This window comes from Microcaecilia unicolor, chromosome 7, assembly GCF_901765095.1.
Source record: "Microcaecilia unicolor chromosome 7, aMicUni1.1, whole genome shotgun sequence".
NCBI classification, from domain to species: Eukaryota; Metazoa; Chordata; class Amphibia; order Gymnophiona; family Siphonopidae; genus Microcaecilia; species Microcaecilia unicolor.
The window spans coordinates 242957598-242978818 of record NC_044037.1 but is presented as its reverse complement, the minus strand read 5'-3'; the positions used below and the strand labels follow the sequence as shown (position 1 = coordinate 242978818).

Below are 21221 nucleotides of genomic sequence, written 5' to 3'. Positions count from 1 at the left end.
GCAGTCCCTTGAGCTAGTGGGGATTAACTGAGCAACAGTCACATGTTCTCTATACCATCTATACATCATGTTGACACCATTCCTCCAGGTTTACTGAGATAGAGATATGGGACATGTTGGAGTATGCACTATCCCATTCCTGCAATTTCAGGGTACGCCCCATGTCGACCTCCCACTTGCGCACATTTGAGGGTATCCGCTGGAGATGTGGATAGGATAAAAAAAATCATAGAGGGGTGGAGATCATCTTAGGCTGGCGGAGGCCTTTAGCGAGAGACTCCTCAAAAGGGGTAGGAGGAGCTAGAAATCCCCCCCCCCCCCCGTGTATAGTTCACTGTTGAGCAAATGTCTAAGTTGTAAATACATTAAAAGTCTTTATTGTCTATATTAAACATTTTGCTGGATTTCAGAATACAAGGAACTCACCCTCTCAAAGGATATGACCTATCACAACCAATCCTTTCCTTTTCCAAAGGTGACAAGCATGAGGAGGGCAACCCTCTATAAGGGGAACTAAAACTGAGAGTGGTGCACACTGCGATAATTGGTGGCCTTGAAACAGCATATGCGAACCACGCACCCATAATGAGAGGGAGCCCTGAATAATAGGGTTCGAGATACGCCATCTACCAGTCACCTTGCGGAGCGTCCAAAAAAGTTGCATTAGATTCGACTTAGTCCCCAAAAACTCTCCCTCTGTGTGCACCCATGACATACCCTGCATTTGTCCCCAAGTCATTATGGTGCGTACTTGTGCCGCCTGATAATATCTTAAATTGGGGACCCCAAATCCCCCCATACTTCATCTCATTAGAACTCATTTAGACACCCTCGGAGGCCATTTCTTCCAGATATATTGAAACAGCTTATGTTGCAGTTCCCTAACACTTGTGTAAGGACAGGCACCGGGAGAGTCTGGCATAGATACAAAAACCTTGGTAACAGCATCATCTTGCACACAGCCACGTGCCCCAGCCATGTACGAGTTAAACCATGCTACCAATCTAAGGCCATAGAGAGCTCCTGGAGCACCCCTTGGTAGTTGTATTTATAGAGAGAACTCTGGGAAAATGTTTACTCCCAGATAGTGAATATATTGCTTAGCCCATCCAAAAGGCAGGGAGGCCCTCAGAGGTCACACCCTATCACGGTCCAAGTTGATATTCAAAATGTCTGATTTGGCAGCATTCATCTTGAAACTGGACATAGTACAATATTCAGTTAAAGTCTGGATAATTAGTGTTAGACATTTCTGACTCCATAATGGAAAGTAAAATATCATTGGCAAATAAAGAAATTTTATATTCATCTGCCCCTACTCGCATGCCATATATACCTTGGGTCTGATGTATGTGAGCTGCCAAAGGTTCCACCGTCAAGGCAAATGGAAGAGGGGACAAAGGGCAGCCCTGTTGTGCTGAGGAAGACAATCAGCCGGTAAGAACCACATTGTTTTGTGTCTTTCCCTGGGTTGGGTAGAATAGTGATTCCTGCTTCTATCATGGGCGGGGGCAGCCGGTCTCCCTCCAGAACTCCATTAAAGACTTGAGTTGGTAGCGGAGCTACAAATCCCTGAAAGGTCTTATAAAATTTAGCAGTGAGACCATCTAGTCCAGGAGATTTTCCAGGCTTCAGTGAACGAATGAATGGCCATATGCACCTCCTGAACCCGTATCTCCTGATCCAGACTCTCACGCTGATCTGCAGCAAGTCGAGTCAGATCAATGTTATCTAAGTATTTTTTCATGTTATATCTAAGTATTTTTTCATGTCTCAGAGGTATACAGATGCGAGTAGAAGTGCAAAAAACATGCCCATAAATCTGCAGGCTTAAAATATTCTGTTCCATCTACATCTCAAAGAGATACCACTCGTGTCTGCATCTGCTGAGAAGCCAACAATTTGCTGGCCCAATTACCCTCCTCAAAGTGCACTTGCTGTGCTTTTATTAAGAGTAAACATAGCCTCGCCTGTCCAAAGGGTTTTCAACGATTGACGAAGGATCTTGAACTCGTCTTATCAGAGTAGAGGTAAGATGCTGTGAGAGTTGCTGCCGTAGGTCTCTATCCTTACTCTCCCTTTCCCTCTTCAGCCTGCTAGCCCATGTTATGAAACGGCCTTGTACAAAAACGTTTAGACTATCCCAAAGAACACCCAAAGAAACCTCTGGTGTAGTGTTTTCTTTAAGAAAGAGGTATTTCTTTATGGAGATCTTGCACAACACACTCCTCATCTAATAAGATCTCATTAAGTCCCCAAAAGCGTATGTCTGGTCTTCACCAGGGCCTTTATATTGAACCCAAATTGGGGCATGATTAGATCACACCATAGTATCTATTTCCACTTGTTCAACCAGGCCCATACATTCCAACATCGCCAACAAAGCTTTTTGGTCAGACTGCTTATACACCACTTTAGCAGAGGAGTCAAATTTACTGTGCAGGGTCACATTAATTTTCCTCCTAGAACCCATAACCCATTAGACCATTGCATTAAAGTTTGCTCCAGTTCTGAGTAAAAAGATATCTGAGCATCATTTGGAGCGTATACAGTGACCAAATTATATACATTTCCCTGGATGTCAATTTGCAAAGCCAAAAAGTGGCCACTGGGGTCATAGATGACCTGTTGAACAACCGGGTGAAGCAAACTTGAAATTAGAATTCTTACCCCTTGCTTTTTCACTGAAGAGTGGGAAGCAAAAAATTGCAGCGGATACTCCCTATGTCACATCAGCTGCTGATGGTGCTTCATTAAATGTGTTTCTTGCAGTAGGCAAATAGAAGCAGATAGCCTTGAGAACTCTTTAAAGAGACATTGCCGCTTATAAGGTGAATTTAGTCCCCGAACATTCAGAGACCCAATCCTAAAGTCATCCATAGAGAGAGTAATCAAAAGCATAGTGTAAATCCCCAGTGGACCTTGACATCTTACCCCTACAATCCCCTGTGTATAAATTATCAGAAATTCCCATCTTAAGCCTCTATTCCATACCCTCCCCAACCCTGCCCCCCCACATCAAAGCAACAAAATCCCATTATCATAGTGAGCCAACTATATGTAACCCAGGGACATAGTATCAAGGTAATGCAATACACAGTCATCCTGCATTTCCCTCAGGTGCTTGAGGCACAGAAGCAAGAACTGGGTAGAGCTTACAGTTTAGGAAAAAAATAGACAGTCTAGTTCTGAAACCCTACAAGGAGCCATCTCTGTGATCGACCAAGTCATCTTAATAATCAAGAGGCTCAAAGTGGTGTGGCGTTCGACAGTCCAGGTTGTGAGGTCTGGTATTGCGAAAGGTGTCTCTTGCTAGTAGAAGCCCTTTGCCACTTTGGGCGAGGTTGGATCTTTTGTTCCCCTCGGGATGTTGACGTCTTCACCAATTCAGGGACTGCCTGTAGACAGAGTTGTAGCACCTCTTCCTTGGAACGAATTTGATTAAGTTGCCCCTCATGGGTGAACACCAGGGCAAAAGGGAACTGCCATCTATACCGCATTCGTTTGGACCATAGTTTTTCTGTAAGGAAGTGTAGTTCCCCATGCCACCTGTGTTGAACCTGCCACATCTTGGTACAGCGACAATGTGTAAGTATCCCACACATAAGTGTCTTTATTACAGGCAGCTTTGAGCACCGCCTCCTTCATTTTGAAACTTTGAAAACAGGCCACGATGTCTCTTGCCTGATTATCCCTGACTTGAGATTGGTGTGCCCATACTATCGCGATATATGTTCTGCTGAAGTTGTTTCACCACCCTCAGAGAGAAGGGAACTGGCTATATGTTGCATTACTGATTCGCAGTTCATATAGTCTGGGGTTTCCAGAAGCCCTCTAATTCTGATATTGCATCGTTTAGACCTGTTTACTAGGTCTTCTATTTTCAAACAAACCAACCAAACGGAAGAAAACAATAATAAATTACAAGTCAAACAATATCAATAATATTCCTTAGGTCAAAATTCTATCAATAAATATCTCCTATATATTTAATCAGTGTAACAGTGATATATATATATATATATATATATATATATATATATATATATAAATTTTTTTTTTTTTTTTTGAAATGTGCTCAGTCCGTACCCATTACAACCATTGCATCCCCAAGGGGAATATGTGGTAGTGTCACAGGTGGAACCATCATAGCACATTCTGTGTTCCGCCTCCTTTAAAGTGTATGCACACTTGTATTTTCAAAGCCAGGTCTGTATTTGTAGCTGTCAGGTTGTCCATACGTTTGTCCATAGATTAAAGAGCCCCTGAATGCTCCTCCAAATATTGCTCTGACTCATCAATTCACCTGCCCAGTTCGTCAGTATCCCTCTGCAGATCTGAACCCAGGGTGGCTAGGTCGTTGTGAACTGCTTTAATATCAGCCTTAATCTTCTGCAGCCATTCTCTTATCTCTCCCTCTGAGGTCGGCCCTACCTCCGCCAGTGCTTTTATGGATGCTGTAGTACTGCCCTCATGGTGTAGCTCTGCCTTCTTGCTCAGTTCTTCGGGGGGGGGGGGGGGGCTGTACTGCCTCTGAGTCCGAAAAGTGAGTGAAATCAACACATTGTTTTGGACACCATCAAAAAGCAAGGCTGCAGAACCTGAAGGATCCTCGGCTGCACTGAAGTAAGACTTGAAAGATTGGATGACTGTGGTATTTTGGCGATTGCTGCTCTCCATTCCCCCGAGACATAATCTTAAACTGCCATCTCTGGTGGTGACATCACTTCCCCTCCATCCACTTTTTTTTTTTTTTTTTTTTTTTAAATCAGACCAGTTGATATCCTACATTTGTGAAGGAACTATCAGAGTGGCCCATTTTTGAGTCTGATTCTTTATTTTGTCTCTTAATAGTTTTTTTGTCTCTTAATAGTGAAAACTGAGAGTAGTGCCCAGGTCTCTAGTACTTTTTTCAAATAATGTTTGTGGTGATCTCCTTGGCGTGTATGCTGAAATTTCTACATGTCAGAGGTTTGTTACTCCATGTTACCTTTTGTCATATGGGCCTTACAATCCATCTCGTTCTTACAAAACAAACTGATGTAGAGCAGGAGAGCTATGTGTAACATCCTTATCCTGCCAGACCAGACCAGTCCAGATGCATGTGCTTCTCTGTTTCCATCTGCTGCAGGATGACAAACAGTATTTTTTCAGTGATGTCATCACTAATGTAATTGCTGGTGCAACTGAGTAAACTGTCAATGTTTTTTGTTGACAACACATGATGATTGTGTTTGGAATAGTGCTGCAGTATTAAGCGCACAACTATTTATTTATTTATTTGTTGCATTTGTATCCCACATTTTCCCACCTATTTGCAGGCTCAATGTGGCTTACAATATTACATCATATCAAGCGTCATTAAAGAGTAGATACACAATTACATACAGAACAGTTGTAACCGAATGGATATAATTCAGTGTACAAGAAAACAGAATATCAAGTGACTAGTGATGTGTTGGAAATCATATTATTGACTATTATGGTAAGTCTTGTTGAAAAGATGTCTTTAATGATTTTTGAAAGTTGATTAGGTCGTGAATAGTCTTCAAATCTATGGAATGGACTCCCATATGCAGTTAAAACAATACATGACTACCTAAACTTCAGGAAATAATTAAAAACCCACCTATCTGTAGGGCATTCTCCATAGACATCAGGATTAATCAGTTCTACCTAGCTCTCTTAATGTTGATCATGAGCTTTGAACACACTGAATTGTGGGGTGGGAAGAACTGCTGCTGTGGGAATGGCTGTACATGGTGAGAAACACACTGGATTGTGGGGTGTGGAGAACGTGTGGGAATGGCTGTACATGCTCATAAGTTTATGCTAGTTCTGATCTGTTTGTCTTGGTGAAAACAAAAAGGGGGGGGGGGGAATTGGCTCTATTCAAACAATGGGGCAGACGTATAAATTAGTTAAAACAATGATTTTTATTGTGAATAGGTGACTCAACACAGCCGTGTTTCGGCGCTGTAGCGCCTTCCTCAGGAGTCTTCCGGAAGTGTTTCAATCTTTGGGGTGATTGGCACACTGGGGAAAAAAACACTAGGGGATACACAATCCTTTCTTCCAAAGGATTATTCAGTGGTTAGATGTCTTGGCACGATTGGATAATATCCACTTGTGTGCCTGATTTTAATCCAGCTGTCCATGGAGAACATCTGTTATAGATTAGCACCTTCATGATCTAATATGGTAAACTCTAAAATCACAAAATTCAGTCATGTTGGTCTTAAACAGTTGATCTGTTTCCTCTACTTAGGTGTACAAGCATTGTGGCGTCTTTCTGTGTAGAAAGTTATTTGCTAATTTTGCTTTTGTACACAGAAAAGAATGCAGTCTAAACCTTCAAGAATCCCTCGTAGGATATCTGTCCAGCCTTCAAACACACCACCTCTAAGTGCTAGAGAGCTGCATGGAGGAGGCGGAGGACCTACCTCAAGTGATGTGTACTACAAGAGAGAGAATTCAGTGAGGCTGCAATCAAATTATCAGGTAGTGCATTGTAAATATCTTTGTTTATTCTACCCCACCAGCTCTGTTCTGATGAAAGATTCAGTGAGCTGTTAACCCTTTGGAGTTCTGTTTCTCTTTCTGGGATAGTCAGGATGCATAGGGCTGCATGTTTTCTGTCTCTGAATCTTTAACTCTGTTAAAGGACTGAGCTCAGAGAGGGTAATACATAAATTATAGTATGTAAATAAAAATGTACTTTCCAAAAGTCCTTTTTTTCTCTCTTTAAATTGTGTCTTTAACAAAAAAGATTCTGGAAAGGGACTTCTTAGATTCCATTAACCTCTTGTGGTATTCATAGCAGTCATTGCTACACAGTTTTTATATATTGGGGCACAGACTGTCTAAAAAAACCTACCGTTGTAGATTATTTTCTTCTTCCAAATCTGCAGTGTACCTTCAAGTGCACAGAGTTTCCAGGTGCTTTTTGGCTAGGATCAGGCGACCCTCAGGGGGAGGAATGCTGGCTTCGGCCTAACCCCTGGTAAGCCTTTCCTCAGCTGAGAGGTGCCCACCTCTACCACCGGCTGCCTTTCAGGTGCTGTGGAGGACTTGCAGCTCATCTGCATATCCTTACAGCCTTCTCCGGGGTGACACCCAGGTCCACCCCGATCCACTCAGGGCCTCCGCTCTAGGTGCCTAACGGCGCGCGGGGCATTTTTCTCTTTGTATCTAATCTTTTTCCAGTTGCTAAAGTACCTGAATCATTTATGGCCCCTATTCACATTCTCTTCCTAGCTCTGTCCCTTCCTAATCTTTTCCCTCACCCCCTACCTCTCTCCGCTACAGGAACTCACTTCCCATCCATTGACTTCATCACCTCACCTTCTCTCCTACCCTCTTCCTCCCTCTTGGCTTTTAATCTCCGTCTCTTTCTTCCCTCCATTCTGCCTTCCCCATTCCTCCTAAATAGATCTCACCGTGACCTCTCTAACCTCATCTCTATTCCTCTACTCCCCTCCTCTTCTCTGCCCTTCTCTTGCGCCCTATGGAATGCCCGCTCTATCTGTAACAAACTCCCCTATATCCAGGACCTCTTTATCTCGCGTCACCTCCATCTGCTCGCCATAACAGAAACCTGGCTCTGCCCTGATGACTCTGCTTCAGTCGCAGCCCTGTGCCATGGCGGTTATCTATTTTCACATACTCCTCGCCCTGCTGGCCGTGGGGGCGGTGTTGGACTTCTTCTCTCTCCCTCCTCCAGATTTCAACCCCTTCTTCCACCTCAATCTCACTGTTTTCTCACTGTTTTTCCTCCTTTGAAGTCCACTCTATCCGCCTTTTCTCTCCTCTGCCTCTTCGAATAGCGGTCATTTATCGTCCCCCTGATAAGTCCCTTTCATCCTTTCTCAGTGACTTTGACGCCTGGCTTGCCTTCTTCCATGATCCTTCCTCCCCCTCTCTCATCCTTGGTGACTTTAATATTTCTGCTAATGATCCTTCCAACTCTTATATTTCCAAGTTACTCGCTTTAACGTCGTCCTTTAATCTCCAACTATGCTCCACCTCCCCCACTCATCAAAATGGTCACTGTCTTGATCTCATCTTCTCCTCCAACTGTTCACCTTCTAATTTCCTTGCCTCTGATCATCCCTCCTCTGATCACCATCTTATAACTTTCACACTTAAATCTCCTCCCTCCCAGTCCCGTCCTATCCTATCTAATTTATCTAGGAATCTTCACGATATTGACCCTTCATCTCTATCCTCCCATGTTTCAAACCTCCTCTCTACTGTGGCACCATCCACGTCTGTCAACGAGGCTGTTTCTTCTTACAACAATACTCTATCCTCTGCCTTAGACACTCTTGCACCTTTGATGACCCGCCCTGTAAGGCGTACAAAACCCCAACCTTGGCTGACTTCTAATATCCGCTACCTACGTTCCTGTACCCGCTCCGCCGAACGCCTCTGGCGGAAATCTCGGGCCCTTGCTGATTTCTTACACTTTAAGTTCATGCTGACCTCCTTCCAATCTGCTCTTTTACGTGCCAAACAGGATTATTATATCCAACTGACCAACTCTCTTGGCTCTAATCCTCGACTTCTCTTCACCACATTGAACTCTCTCCTCAAGGTGCCCCCTCCCCCAACTCCCCCTTCATTATCTCCTCAGACCCTTGCTGAATTCTTTCACAACAAGGTTCAAAAGATAAACCTTGCTTTCTCTACCTCACCAGCTCTCCCTCCACTAGTCCGTTCCCCTCTCTCTCCTTCCCCTCATTCCCTTTCCTCCTTTCCTGAAGTTACTATTGAGGAAACTACACTTCTCCTTTCTTCCTCAAAATGTACCACCTGTTCCTCTGATCCCATTCCCACCCACCTTCTTAATGCCATCTCTCCTACTCTTATTCCTTTTATCTGTCACATTCTCAACCTCTCACTTTCCACTGTGACTGTCCCTGCTGCCTTTAAACATGCTGTGGTCGCACCTCTCCTTAAGAAGCCTTCACTTGACCCTACTTGTCCCTCTAATTACCGACCCATCTCCCTCCTTCCTTTTCTCTCCAAATTACTTGAGCGTGCTGTTCACCGCCGCTGCCTTGATTTTCTCTCCTCACATGCTATTCTTGACCCATTACAATCTGGTTTTCGCCCTCTCCACTCAACCGAAACTGCGCTTACTAAAGTCTCCAATGACCTATTACTGGCTAAATCCAGAGGTCAATATTCCATCCTCATTCTTCTTGATCTTTCCGCTGCTTTTGACACTGTCGATCACAGCATACTTCTCGATACCCTGTCCTCACTTGGATTCCAGGGCTCTGTCCTTTCCTGGTTCTCTTCCTACCTCTCCCTCCGCACCTTTAGTGTTCACTCTGGTGGATCCTCTTCTACTTCTATCCCTCTGCCTGTCGGCGTACCTCAGGGTTCTGTTCTTGGTCCCCTCCTCTTTTCTATCTACACTTCTTCCCTTGGTTCATTAATCTCATCCCATGGCTTTTCCTACCATCTCTATGCTGATGACTCCCAAATCTACCTTTCTACCCCTAATATCTCACCTTGCATCCAAACCAAAGTTTCAGCGTGCTTGTCTGACATTGCTGTCTGGATGTCTCAACGCCACCTGAAATTAAATATGACCAAAACCGAGCTTCTCATTTTCCCCCCCCAAACCCACCTCCCCGCTCCCCCCGTTTTCTATTTCTGTTGATGGCTCTCTCATTCTCCCTGTCTCCTCAGCTCGAAACCTTGGGGTCATCTTTGACTCTTCTCTCTCCTTCTCTGCTCATATCCAGCAGATTGCCAAGACCTGTCGTTTCTTTCTTTACAACATCCGTAAAATCCGCCCCTTTCTTTCCGAGCACTCTACCAAAACTCTCATCCACACCCTTGTCACCTCTCGTTTAGACTACTGCAATCTGCTTCTTGCTGGCCTCCCACTTAGTCACCTCTCCCCTCTCCAGTCGGTTCAAAACTCTGCTGCCCGTCTCATCTTCCGCCAGGGTCGCTTTACTCATACTACCCCTCTCCTCAAGACCCTTCACTAGCTCCTTATCCGTTTTCGCATCCTGTTCAAACTTCTTCTACTAACCTATAAATGTATTCACTCTGCTGCTCCCCAGTATCTCTCCACACTCGTCCTTCCCTACACCCCTTCCCGCGCACTCCGCTCCATGGATAAATCCTTCTTATCTGTTCCCTTCTCCACTACTGCCAACTCCAGACTTCGTGCCTTCTGTCTCGCTGCACCCTACGCCTGGAATAAACTTCCTGAGCCCCTACGTCTTGCTCCATCCTTGGCCACCTTTAAATCTAGACTGAAAGCCCACCTCTTTAACATTGCTTTTGACTCGTAACCACTCGCCTACACCTACCCTCCTCTCTTCCTTCCCGTTCACATTAATTGATTTGATTTGCTTACTTTATTTATTTTTGTCTATTAGATTGTAAGCTCTTTGAGCAGGGACTGTCTTTCTTCTATGTTTGTGCAGCGCTGCGTATGCCTTGTAGCGCTATAGAAATGCTAAATAGTAGTAGTAGACCTGAAGGGAAGTCACAATTCAGGTGCTGTCACTTTTATTTTCTTGCCCATGTGTGCTTATTTATTAAGTGGGGTTATGGTAATGTTGTACATTAAAAGGCAATTGACGCTCATTTAAAAGCCTGCTGTTTTGCATGTAAATGCATGCAAAACAGCTTATAATGCAAAATGAATAAAACAGCTTGTAATAAACTTTCATTTATTTTTTTTTATTCATTCATTTAAGTATTTACATACTGCTTAGACCTAAGCGGTTTACAGTTTTCATTTTACAGGTACTGGGTCTGTCCATAGTGGGCTCACAGTCTAAGTAGTACATTGTACTACTGTTGTACTTGGGGCAATGTAGGGTTAAGTGACTTTCCTAGGGTCACACGGAACTGCAGAGGGAATTAAACCTGGTTCCCTAGGATCTCGACTCACTGCTGACCCATCAGGTAGTGGGAAGTGAACCCAGTTCTCCAGCTCCACAGCCTATAGGATCTCGACTCACTGCTGACCCATCAGGTAGTAGTGGGAAGTGAACCTAGTTCTCCAGCTCCACAGCCTATTGCACTAACAGGTCACTCCTCCACTTCACAAGGTGTTCTTTATTCATGGAAAGTTACTGGTAATAATGTTTCCAGAGATGGTGCTCACTTCTCCCAGGAGCAAGTAAAAGGGGTCAGTCCCTGCCCCCACCCCTTCCCAGGAAAACTAGTGGTGATGTAGTAGTGAGAGGCATGTCCCCCTCAACTCATTCCGTTGAGGTAGGGAAAAGCATTGAGTAAAAATGTTGTTCAACCCTGCCTCTTCTGTTCTAAACTTCACAGGATATATCTTCTACATAGGTACTTACCAGCTGTCTCTGGAGGCTGAGGCCTGTGGTCTAGTGAGGGCAGAAACAATTCTCCAGTCACTGCAGCAATAGCAACTCCATTTTCAGAAAAGAATGTCTTGAGCCTTTATGGCTAGGGATAAAGGCAGCACCGTTTTTGAGAATGGAGCAAACAGTGTTGCTCCAACTAAATTTCCTGGGATAGCTGGTAGGTGTGTGGAAGGGGATGGCTTCATAAGGGTTGAAGGCCTGGATGTTTTGGAATAAAGGGGTGGTACCTGGGAAAAATGTTATGTAGGATGGAGATATGCCCCTCACTGTTATCACTACTGATTTCACCTGGATGGGAGGAGAGACGACAGGGAAAAAGTCCTCGACTGTTGAAAAATAACGAATCGGAGAAAATTTTTCTTCACCCAACGTGTAATTAGACTCTGGAATTCGTTGCCGGAGAACGTGGTACGGGCGGTTAGCTTGACGGAGTTTAAAAAGGGGTTAGATAGATTCCTAAAGGACAAGTCCATAGACCGCTATTAAATGGACTTGGAAAAATTCCGCATTTTTAGGTATAACTTGTCTGGAATGTTTTTACGTTTGGGGAGCGTGCCAGGTGCCCTTGACCTGGATTGGCCACTGTCGGTGACAGGATGCTGGGCTAGATGGACCTTTGGTCTTTCCCAGTATGGCACTACTTATGTACTTATGTACTTATGTACTTATGTAGATTTGATGCTCACTCATATTCTGAGCAGTAGTAACACGTGATCTTTCTGCTACAGCCATAAGAAAAGAATTATTGTGGTGGAACTAGGAAACCAAACCCTCCCATCATTTGAACAAGTTAGGAATACGTGAATCTAAATAATAAGCAATTTTATCAATTTTTGCAGGTGCGTGATTACTATCAAAAACAAGCAAGGGCTTGTTTACAGTTTACAACGCTGGATAGGGTGTTTCTATTGATGCCGATCACTTGAAATGGTCTGTCCCAGTGGTATCGAAGCATAGTTGACCGTAGGAGAATGCAACCTCTAGCTGGATTGGCGGCAGGGTGGAGTGAAATGTTGGGAGGGAAGATATTGGAGGAACGGGTGGGGGAGGCGTTTGAGCACATTCCCAGAATCACAACCAATGCAGCATTGCAAGACATCCAATTCCGAATATTACACAAAGTATACATCACCCGACAAAGGGGAAAGGAGATGGGACTGTGGGAGGATGATGGATGTGCAAAGTGTCAGGGAGAGACGGGCACATTTATTAACTTTTATGGAATGCTCGGCCCTGGCAGAAATGTGGACCCATTCTCTTGAAGCCCTGGAAAAAGTCATAGACCATTTGAGTGGTCATTCTCAGCATTATTGATAGGCAACACAGATCAGCTAAAAGGAGAGGGGCTAACGGAGGCGCAATGTAGGTTTATCCTTCTGGCAACCCTTCTGGTTAAAAAAAATGTATTCTGCAGTTTTGGGCGGAGCCGTCATTGCCATCACGACAGAATTGGCACCATCTGATGAACGAGATGGCAACATGGGTGGAATTACAATATAAGGTAGCCTCTTTAGGTAGGCATAAGGTATACCAGGACCTGTGGAAAACATATTCCTTGCTATATGACAAGGGGGGCGGGACCCCCCATTGATTTTTCTAAAGTGGTTAGCCTTAACGGAAGGTACCTGGAGAAGGGAGAGGTATGGGGGGAGGGAGGAGAAAGGGTGGGGTTGGAGGAAAATAAAAATGGAAAAATCCAGGACGAAGACAGTGGTACTTATCTTCTCATAGGGCAATGGATATTCTGTTGATTATGGCAAAGAATTTGAGTAGCATAAGGGGGCATGTTGCACATATGTACTACGGACCCCATGAGATATATTGTATTCACTTATTTTCTGGTGTTAATAAAGATATAAAAAAAAAAAAAAAGAATTATTGTAGTCACTTACCTGTGGTACTGAGGTACCACAGGTTGTCCCATGGCAATTTTCTTGTTAAAATAGTATGCAGTTTTACCTCCACCTAGTAGATGGGCATCTAAACTTTAACCTTAGGGAGTGGAAGGTGAATTGACTTGCTCAAAGTCACAAGATGCATCAATGAGAGAAGCAGAATTTGAAGCATGGCTTCTTGACTCTAGCCAGTAGGCCACTGTAGTCTGCTTATGAAGAAACATATTAAAAAAAATGTTTGTTACTCTTAAATTAGACAACCTTAGGACATTTGTAACTTTGTATTATTCTTTCTTCTTAAGAGTAGTTCAGTGTTGGCCAATGATGTCTTGAGTGTACAAGTTAGGGTGGCTTTTGTCCATACGTTAGACTTCAAAATTAAGAGGGAGGTGATTTCATGGTACCCTGTTAAGTAGAGTAGTGTGGTAGCCGTGTTAGTCCACTCTTAAGGTTATCAATAGAAATCAAACAAAATAAAACATGGAAAAGAAAATAAGATGATACCTTTTTTATTGGACATTATACATTTCTTGATTAGCTTTCGACGAAGGGCAACCTTCGAAAGCTAATCAAGAAATGTATTATGTCCAATAAAAAAGGTATCATATTTTCTTTTCCATGTTTTATTTTGTTTGATTTCTAATGGTACCCTGTGAAATTTGGAGCAGTATGCTATTAGTTGGCATTGTTACGCAGTGGCTGGGGAGTCCTTGCACTTTAAGCTGTAAAGACTGCTTTTTACAGCAATCTTAGTCAGAAGTGTAAAATCCAAGCTTGAGTTTGAGCACTATATCTCCAGCACATCATACACGTTTCATTGTGTTTAAATTGCAGCCTGTCGCATTTTATTTAACTAAATTTCTTAGCATCCCTCAGGAAAAGTCCAGATGTGTAGGTTTACTGTCTCCTTCCATCAAATGAAGACGCGGAACTACTACTAGGGGGAATGGGATTTGATATACCACCTTTCTGCGGTTACAATCAAAGCAGTTTGCGTATTTGCACTGCAGGTACTTATTTAGTACCTAGGGCAATAGAGGGTTAGGTAACTTGCCCAGAAGAGCTGCTATAGGAATTGGACCCGGGTCCCCTGGTTCTCAGGCCACTGCACTAACTGTTAAGCTGCTACTCCACTCCATACATCACTTTTCAGATATTCTCTGCAGTCCCCAATAGTCATTATTTGTCAGTTTTCCAGTGATGGTAGGACATCCTGTGCAGCCTGTCTGGTTGGGTAGGCCAGTTAAAGGGCTCCAGTCTGGGTGGGTCTTCTGTTTATGTTGGGGGGGGGGGGGGTGTCTGGGCCATTTGAGGTTGGGGGGGGGGGACTGATAGGAGAGCAAGGACAGAAAACTGTTTTAAATGACTATTACCAGGTAGCTGGCGGGGGAAGTATCCTTGATACATGCTTAGCGAACCATGTCAGATGTTTAAGCCCCTTTGATAGGTCCCCCACAGAAGACTCGTGAATAAGCTGAAAGGACTGAACTTAGGACTGATAGTGGTGAACTGGTTGATCAATAGGTGGCAGAGGGTGGTAGTAAATGGAATCTTCTCGAAGGAAAGGTGAGCAGTGGGGTTCCTCAGGGGTTGGTGCTGGGGTCTATTTTGTTTCATATATTTGTAAGAGATATTACTGAAGGGTTGGAAGGAAAGGTGTACTTTTTTGCGGATGACACGAAGATAGCCAATAGCGTGGGTACCCTGGAGGGAGTAGAAGCGATGAGAAGGGATCTCCAAACATTAGAAGAGTGGTCCTATAGTCTGGCAGTTAAAATATAATAAATGCTAGAAAATAGAAACCTGTTATATCTCTACCACTAGTGACTAAGCACAACTTCTGTGAATAGTGTGAAGCAATATACCTTACATTAAATTAAACAGTGCTCAGAACTGGGTGTGTGAGGTGAAACTTTTTTAAAAATAGTAAAACTTTTAATGCCAAGAAGTGCAGAGTGATGCATCTGGGGTGCAGAAACCCAAAAGAGAGATACCAATTAGGAGGGGAGAGTCTAGTAAACTCGACTTGGGAAAGAAACCTTGGGGCGTTGGTGTCCGAGGATCTGAAGGAGAAGAAACAATGTGACAAGGCAGCGGCCGTGGCAGAAGGATGCTAGGCTGCATAGAAAGGGGTATAATCAGCAGAAGAAAGGCGGTGTTGATGGCCCTGTACAAGTCGTTGGTGAGGCCCCACTTGAGTATTGTGATCAGTTGTGGAGGCGTTATCTTTTGAAAGATGTAAAAAGACTGGAAGCGGTGCAAAGAGAAGCTACAAAAATGGCACCCCCTCCCCCACACATCCATTTAAACATCATAGAAATGCAAAAGGTAACTTCCTTGTCATCAAGCAGATGAAGCCATTACGTATGGGTTGTGTCCATCAACCAGCAGGGGGAGATAGAGAGCACTCAACTTTTCACAGTGCCTCATGGCCAGCCAGCTCCACTGCCTCTTCAGTATTTTCTATCTCCCCAAGCAGGGTGGCTGCAGCTTCTTCGAGCGCCATCAAAAATCTGCCTGGGGGTGGCTCCTGGCTTGCCAGTTGTTAGCCGTGGTGTTAGAGGCTATAGCAGCTTCACTTTGAAGGCACATAGGTTAGCCCTTTCCCTGCCTTACCCATGCCCCCGTGGATGTGGACATATTAGCTTGCTTTTCCCTGTCCTTTCCCACTCAGTGGATGCAGGCACATTGGTTTGCCTTTCCCACTCATCTGAGCCTCCGCCGTTTTCGGTGATGGCTGCAGAGAATGTAAAGCGCTGTTCCCAGTGTGGCAAGCGCAAATCAGCAGCGGGGCTCTGTAAATCTTGCTGTACAAGTGCAAGAGCCGGCCCGAGCATGGCGAGCGATGATTCTTCCTGCTCAGAGCTGGCAGCGGGCGCCATTTTGAATTCTCCGCATGGCGCAGCCTCCGTAGAGACGGAGAGCTCTGAGCCCGCGGGGGGGGGGGGGGAGGGGGGCTATTCAGGGAGCGTCTAGCCCCGGACGGGATCTGGGTGCCCATGGCGAGTTTTTCTCCCCTGATTTTGTTATTATTGCATAAAGCATACATGCTGAAAAGAGCTCTCCCTCGAGGGTCGTCTGAGAGGCCCCTTCTGTTGTTGTCCCCCGGTGGATTCTGGCCTGGGACTGCCCGCTGAGGCTATTTTCCCTGATAATTGGCATAAAGAAAAGCGTAGAAGGGCTAATTCCCCTTCAGATTGTGGTGCACCTCCTTCCTCCCCCCCCCCCCCCCCCCCCCGTGGTCGGGCTGTGAGGATTCGGAGAGTTCTGGCAGGCCTTCGTGGTCTGAGGAGCCAGAGTCAGGTGCAGAATTACCACAGGATCTGGATGATCCCTCTGCGGTGAGGATTTTCCACCGTAATGAGCTGCCAGCGCTTATTTCAGATGCCCTACAGGTCCTTTCTATTGAAGAGACTGACAGTGGCACGGCCTCCTCTGTGAATCCTAGGATGGCTAGTACCAAAAAGCCTGCTCGAGCCTTTCCTTTGCATGACTTCATCCAAGAGCTTATTTCCGCTCAGTGGGCTGACCCCGAGGGACCTTTGAAAGTTTCTGTTATGATTGGGGTCAGAACCCCTCTCAAACTTACCTCTTTCCTGGGGGTCACCTTCTTAGCTGGCTTCTGTTTCTTTTCTCTGTCCTTTCTGAGCTGGCTCTGTCTCTCTTGCTGGCAGCTTCCAGCAGCATGGGGTTAATTGTTTTACTTTATTACCTACAGCTGTGTGGGTGGACTGAGTTAGCTCTACCTCTCTTTGGGTGTACTGGCTTCAAGTGCTTCACGGTGTTGCATTGGTGTGGGTTGGGCCTCTCTGGGTCAGTGTGCTTTTGCCTAGGTCTAGGGAGTGTGACATCATCAGGGAGGGCCTTGATAAGGAAGTGGGGTTGTTTCCTTCAGGGCCTTTGCAACAGTGGTGTTTGCTTTAGGTAGGGTGGTGCAGTGTGCACTTGCTTTTGCTAAGGGCCAGGTTAGTGTTAGTGCAGTGTGCACTGGTGACTGTGTGTTTAGCTTTCCTGCTTTTCCCTCTTGGTTTTGGAAGCATTGCTGTGTGTAGGGCTTTGGAAGCTCTGTTGTTGATAGTACTTCAGGGTTTGGTGTTGTTAGGAACACTGCAGAGTTTGCTGTTAGAAGTACTTCTGGTGTGTTTGCTATTGGGAGCATTGCAGTCTTTGCTGTTGGTGATTTAGAATCACTTTTGGCTTATGTGTTAGCTTCCCTGCTTTTTCCTTGTGGCTCCCCTGTCTTCCCTTTTAGTGCTAGGAGCTCTTCTGGTTGCTTGCCAGAGTAGTGCTTAGGAAGCACCTTGTTAGTTTTGTATGTAGTTTGCTAGAGCAGTGCTTAGGTAGCTTGTTAGTGTAGAGCTCTGCTTGTAGCTTGGTGCTTAGTAGCACCTGTTTTAGCTTTGTGTTTAGTTCCCTGCTCTGTTAGTTTAGGGCTTAGGAAGTCCCTTTCTTGAGCAGGTCTTAGGAGCTCCTGTTTAGTATAGGGCTTAGGAAGTCCTTTTGTCAGTTTACTGTTAGGAACACTCCTGCTGGTTTAGGGCTTGGGAGCACGTAGATCAGTTTAGGTTTAGGAGCACTTCTGTTTCCAGTCCTGGTCCCTGTGTCATCAGGTATCCAGTAAGTCCTGCCGGCTACTCGAACCCAGGAGCTCAACTCCTGGGGGGCTTAGTAGCTAAGTGCAGGTGAAACTGTGTGGACCAGTCCGGGGGGGGGGGGGGGGGGGGGGGGGTTCCAGTCCTGTGTCCTCCAGTCCGGGGGGGTTCCAGTCCTGTGTCCTCCAGTCCGGGGAATTCCAGTCCAGTGTTCCAGTCCATGTGTTCCGGCTCGCTGGGCGGTGCCTGCAGTCCCTGTCGGTGTGCTTGCCCAGCGTTGGTTGGTGGGTTTTGCCTGCTGTTGACACTCCTCGTCAGCAGCCCAAGGGCTCACGTTTGCTCCAGAGCCCAGCCCCGCGGGCTCTGAACCTGAGAACCTGACAGTTTCCAGGGCTATGGGGCAATTATACCCTCTGCGTGAGGAGTATTTGGCTTGCTTTGCAATGCCTAAAGTAGATGCCCTAGTCACTGCGGTGACAAAGAGAACTACCCTCCCTGTGGAAGGAGGAGTTGCCCTGAAGGATATACAAGACCGTAGGCTGGAAGCAGCACTTAAACAGTCCTTTGAAATTGCAGGTCTTACTGTTCGGGCGTCTGCATGCAGTTGTTATGCTGCTAGAGCCTGCCTGGCGTGGTTGCAACAGGCAGTGGAACAGCCCGGAGATGGAGCGGAGCCCTTCTCGGATATGGCTCCGCGGCTGGAGTCAGCCTTGTCCTTTTTGGCTGATGCCCTTTATGATATTGTCAGAACTTCGGCTAAACAAATGGCAATAGCAGTGGCGGCTCGCCGTCTTATTTGGCTACGACATTGTGCAGCGGACATGGCTTCTAAGCAAAGGTTGGTGAAGTTGCCCTTTCAAGGCCTTCTCCTATTTGGTGAGGAGTTGGAAAAAAAAATTGTTAAAGGCCTGGGAGATCCTAAACCCCAGCGCTTGCCCGAAGATAGGCCAAGGCCTTCCTCCAAGGGCCAGACGGTCCACTCCTCTTATAGACCTCGCTTCCGTGAAGCTAGAAGGTAAAGCCCGGGGCGTTCTGCTGGGTTCACTTCTCGTGCCCGTTTTTCAGCAGAGGAACTCCTTTCGCTCGGACAAGCGTTCCGCGGCCACCGGCTCTAGGCCTGGAGTTCAGGGGCGACCCTCTCAATGATGGTGCGCCGGCCCTCTCCTCGCTTCCTGTCATCGGAGGACATCTTTCCCTCTTTGCCGAGGAGTGGGCCAATATTTCCTCAGATCAGTGGGTTCTGGACCTGACCAGAGATGGCTACAGAATAGAATTCAACGCCCCAGTAAGAGACGTGTTTGTGGAGTCCCGATGCGGTTCTGCCGCCAAACGGGCGGCGGTAGAGGAGACTTTGCAAGATCTGATTCAGTTAGGGGCCGTGTCCCCGGTACCTCCCGCCGAACACGGCTACGGCCGATACTCCATCTACTTTGTGGTGCCGCGAAAAGGAGGGTCTTTTCGCCCTATTCTGGACTTAAAAGAATTAAACAAGTCCCTGAGAGTGCGGCATTTCCACATGGAAACCCTGCGCTCTGTCATTGCTGCGGTACAGCCAGGAGAGTTTCTCACATCTCTAGACCTGAAAGAAGCTTACTTGCACATACCAATTTGGCCCCCGCACCAGAAGTTTCTGAGGTTTGCGGTGTTGGGAAAACATTTCCAGTTCTGGGCCTTGCCTTTTGGCCTCACCACAGCTCCCCGAACCTTTTCGAAGGTAATGGTGGTAGTAGTTGCTTTGCTCAGGCAACAAGGTATCAGGGTTCACCCCTACCTAGACGACTGGCTCATCAGAGCAGTCTCTGTAACAGAGAGCTATCAAGCTACAGCCACAGTGGTCTCAGTACTTCAATCTCTAGGCTGGGTCGTCAATATGGCCAAAAGTCACCTGACCCCCTCGCAATCTCTAGAATATTTGGGAGCAAGATTCGACACAGACTCGGGCTATGTATACCTACCCGAGCTAAGGCGGTGCAAGCTTCAGGATCAGGTCCGTCTGCTCCTGAGGATGCCCCGCCCGCGAACTTGGGATCGATGACAGCCACATTGGAAGTGGTGCCCTGGGTGAGAGCGCACCTGAGACCTCTACAGTATTCCCTACTTCAAAGATGGTCTCCAGTTTCTCAGGATTATCAGTGCAGACTTTCTTGGCTCCCTGCGGCCCGACTCAGCATGGAGTGGTGGCTCTCAGACAGCATGCTGCGGCGAGGAATGCTGCTGGCGCTCCCCGATTGGTGTCTAGTAGTGACAGATGCCAGCCTAAAGGGCTGGGGCGCACATTGCAAGGGGAAGCATGCCCAGGGTCTATGGACACCCGAGGAGTCGGAGTGGTCCATCAACCGCCTGGAGTTGAAAGCGGTGTTTCAGGCGCTTCTGGCCTTTTGAAGTGATCCTGGAAGGATTGGCTGTCCGAGTGATGTCGGACAACATGACAGCAGTGGCCTACATAAATCGACAAGGCGGCACTCAGTGCAGAGCACTGGCTGCGCAGGCCAAACAGATTTGCCACTGGGCCGAGCTGCAGCTTCAGTTTCTGTTGGCAGCTCACATTGCAGGTCAGAGCAACGTGCAAGTCGATTATCTAAGCAGGCATCAGATCGATCCAGCAGAATGGGAACTAGCAGTCAAAGTATTACTGCAGATATGTGCCAAATGGGGCAAGCCCGTGATGGGTCTTATGGCGAGAAGTTCAAATGCCAAAGTCCCGTGCTTCTTCAGCAGACGGAGAGATCCTCGCTCGGCAGGGTTGGATACCTTGACTCAGCCCTGGCCTCCGGGCCTACTATGTGTTCCCTCCGTGGCCCTTGATAGGGTGCGTGCTCCTGCGGATTCGGCTGCACCCGGGAGAAGTGGTCCTCATCGCCCCAGATTGGCCCAGGAGGCCTTGGTATGCGGACCTCCGACAGATGCTAGTGGAGGCTCCCCTTCCTTTACCTCTGGTACCGAGCCTGTTGTCACAGGGCCCCGGTAGCCATGGAGTACGCCTGCCGCTTTGGTCTTATGGCATGGCGATTGAGAGGGCGCAATTGAGGGACAAAGGCTATTCAAACACAGTCATTTCCACTCTCCTGCAGGCCCGCAAGCGTTCCACTTCCGTGGCTTATGCCAGGATTTGGCGCCAGTTTGAGTCTTGGTGTGCTTCAAAAGCGATCACACCCATGTGGGCTCCTCTCTCGCCGATTCCGGACTTTTTGCAGGATGGTGTACAAATAGGCTTGGCCTATAATTCCCTGTGGGTGCAAGTGGGAGCGTTGGCCTCCCTTCGTGGTAAGGTTGAAGGCGTGTTTTTAGCTGCTCATCCAGATGTGGCACGGTTTCTTAGTGGGGTGCTTCAGCTCCGGCCTTCCTTGCGAGCACTCTGTCCA

The 21221-nt window shown here is 46.5% G+C and overlaps 1 protein-coding gene across 1 annotated transcript in view; it reads left to right on the top strand.

Moving 5' to 3' along the window:
- The window catches only part of MARCHF7 (membrane associated ring-CH-type finger 7), a 125958-nt gene that overhangs the window by 5709 nt on the left and 99028 nt on the right, over nt 1-21221 (top strand). The window contains exon 2 of the mRNA XM_030208827.1: nt 6334-6501. Coding sequence (XP_030064687.1) covers nt 6340-6501 — 162 coding nt within the window. The 5' untranslated portion in view covers nt 6334-6339. The remainder of the gene's footprint in view (nt 1-6333; nt 6502-21221) is intronic.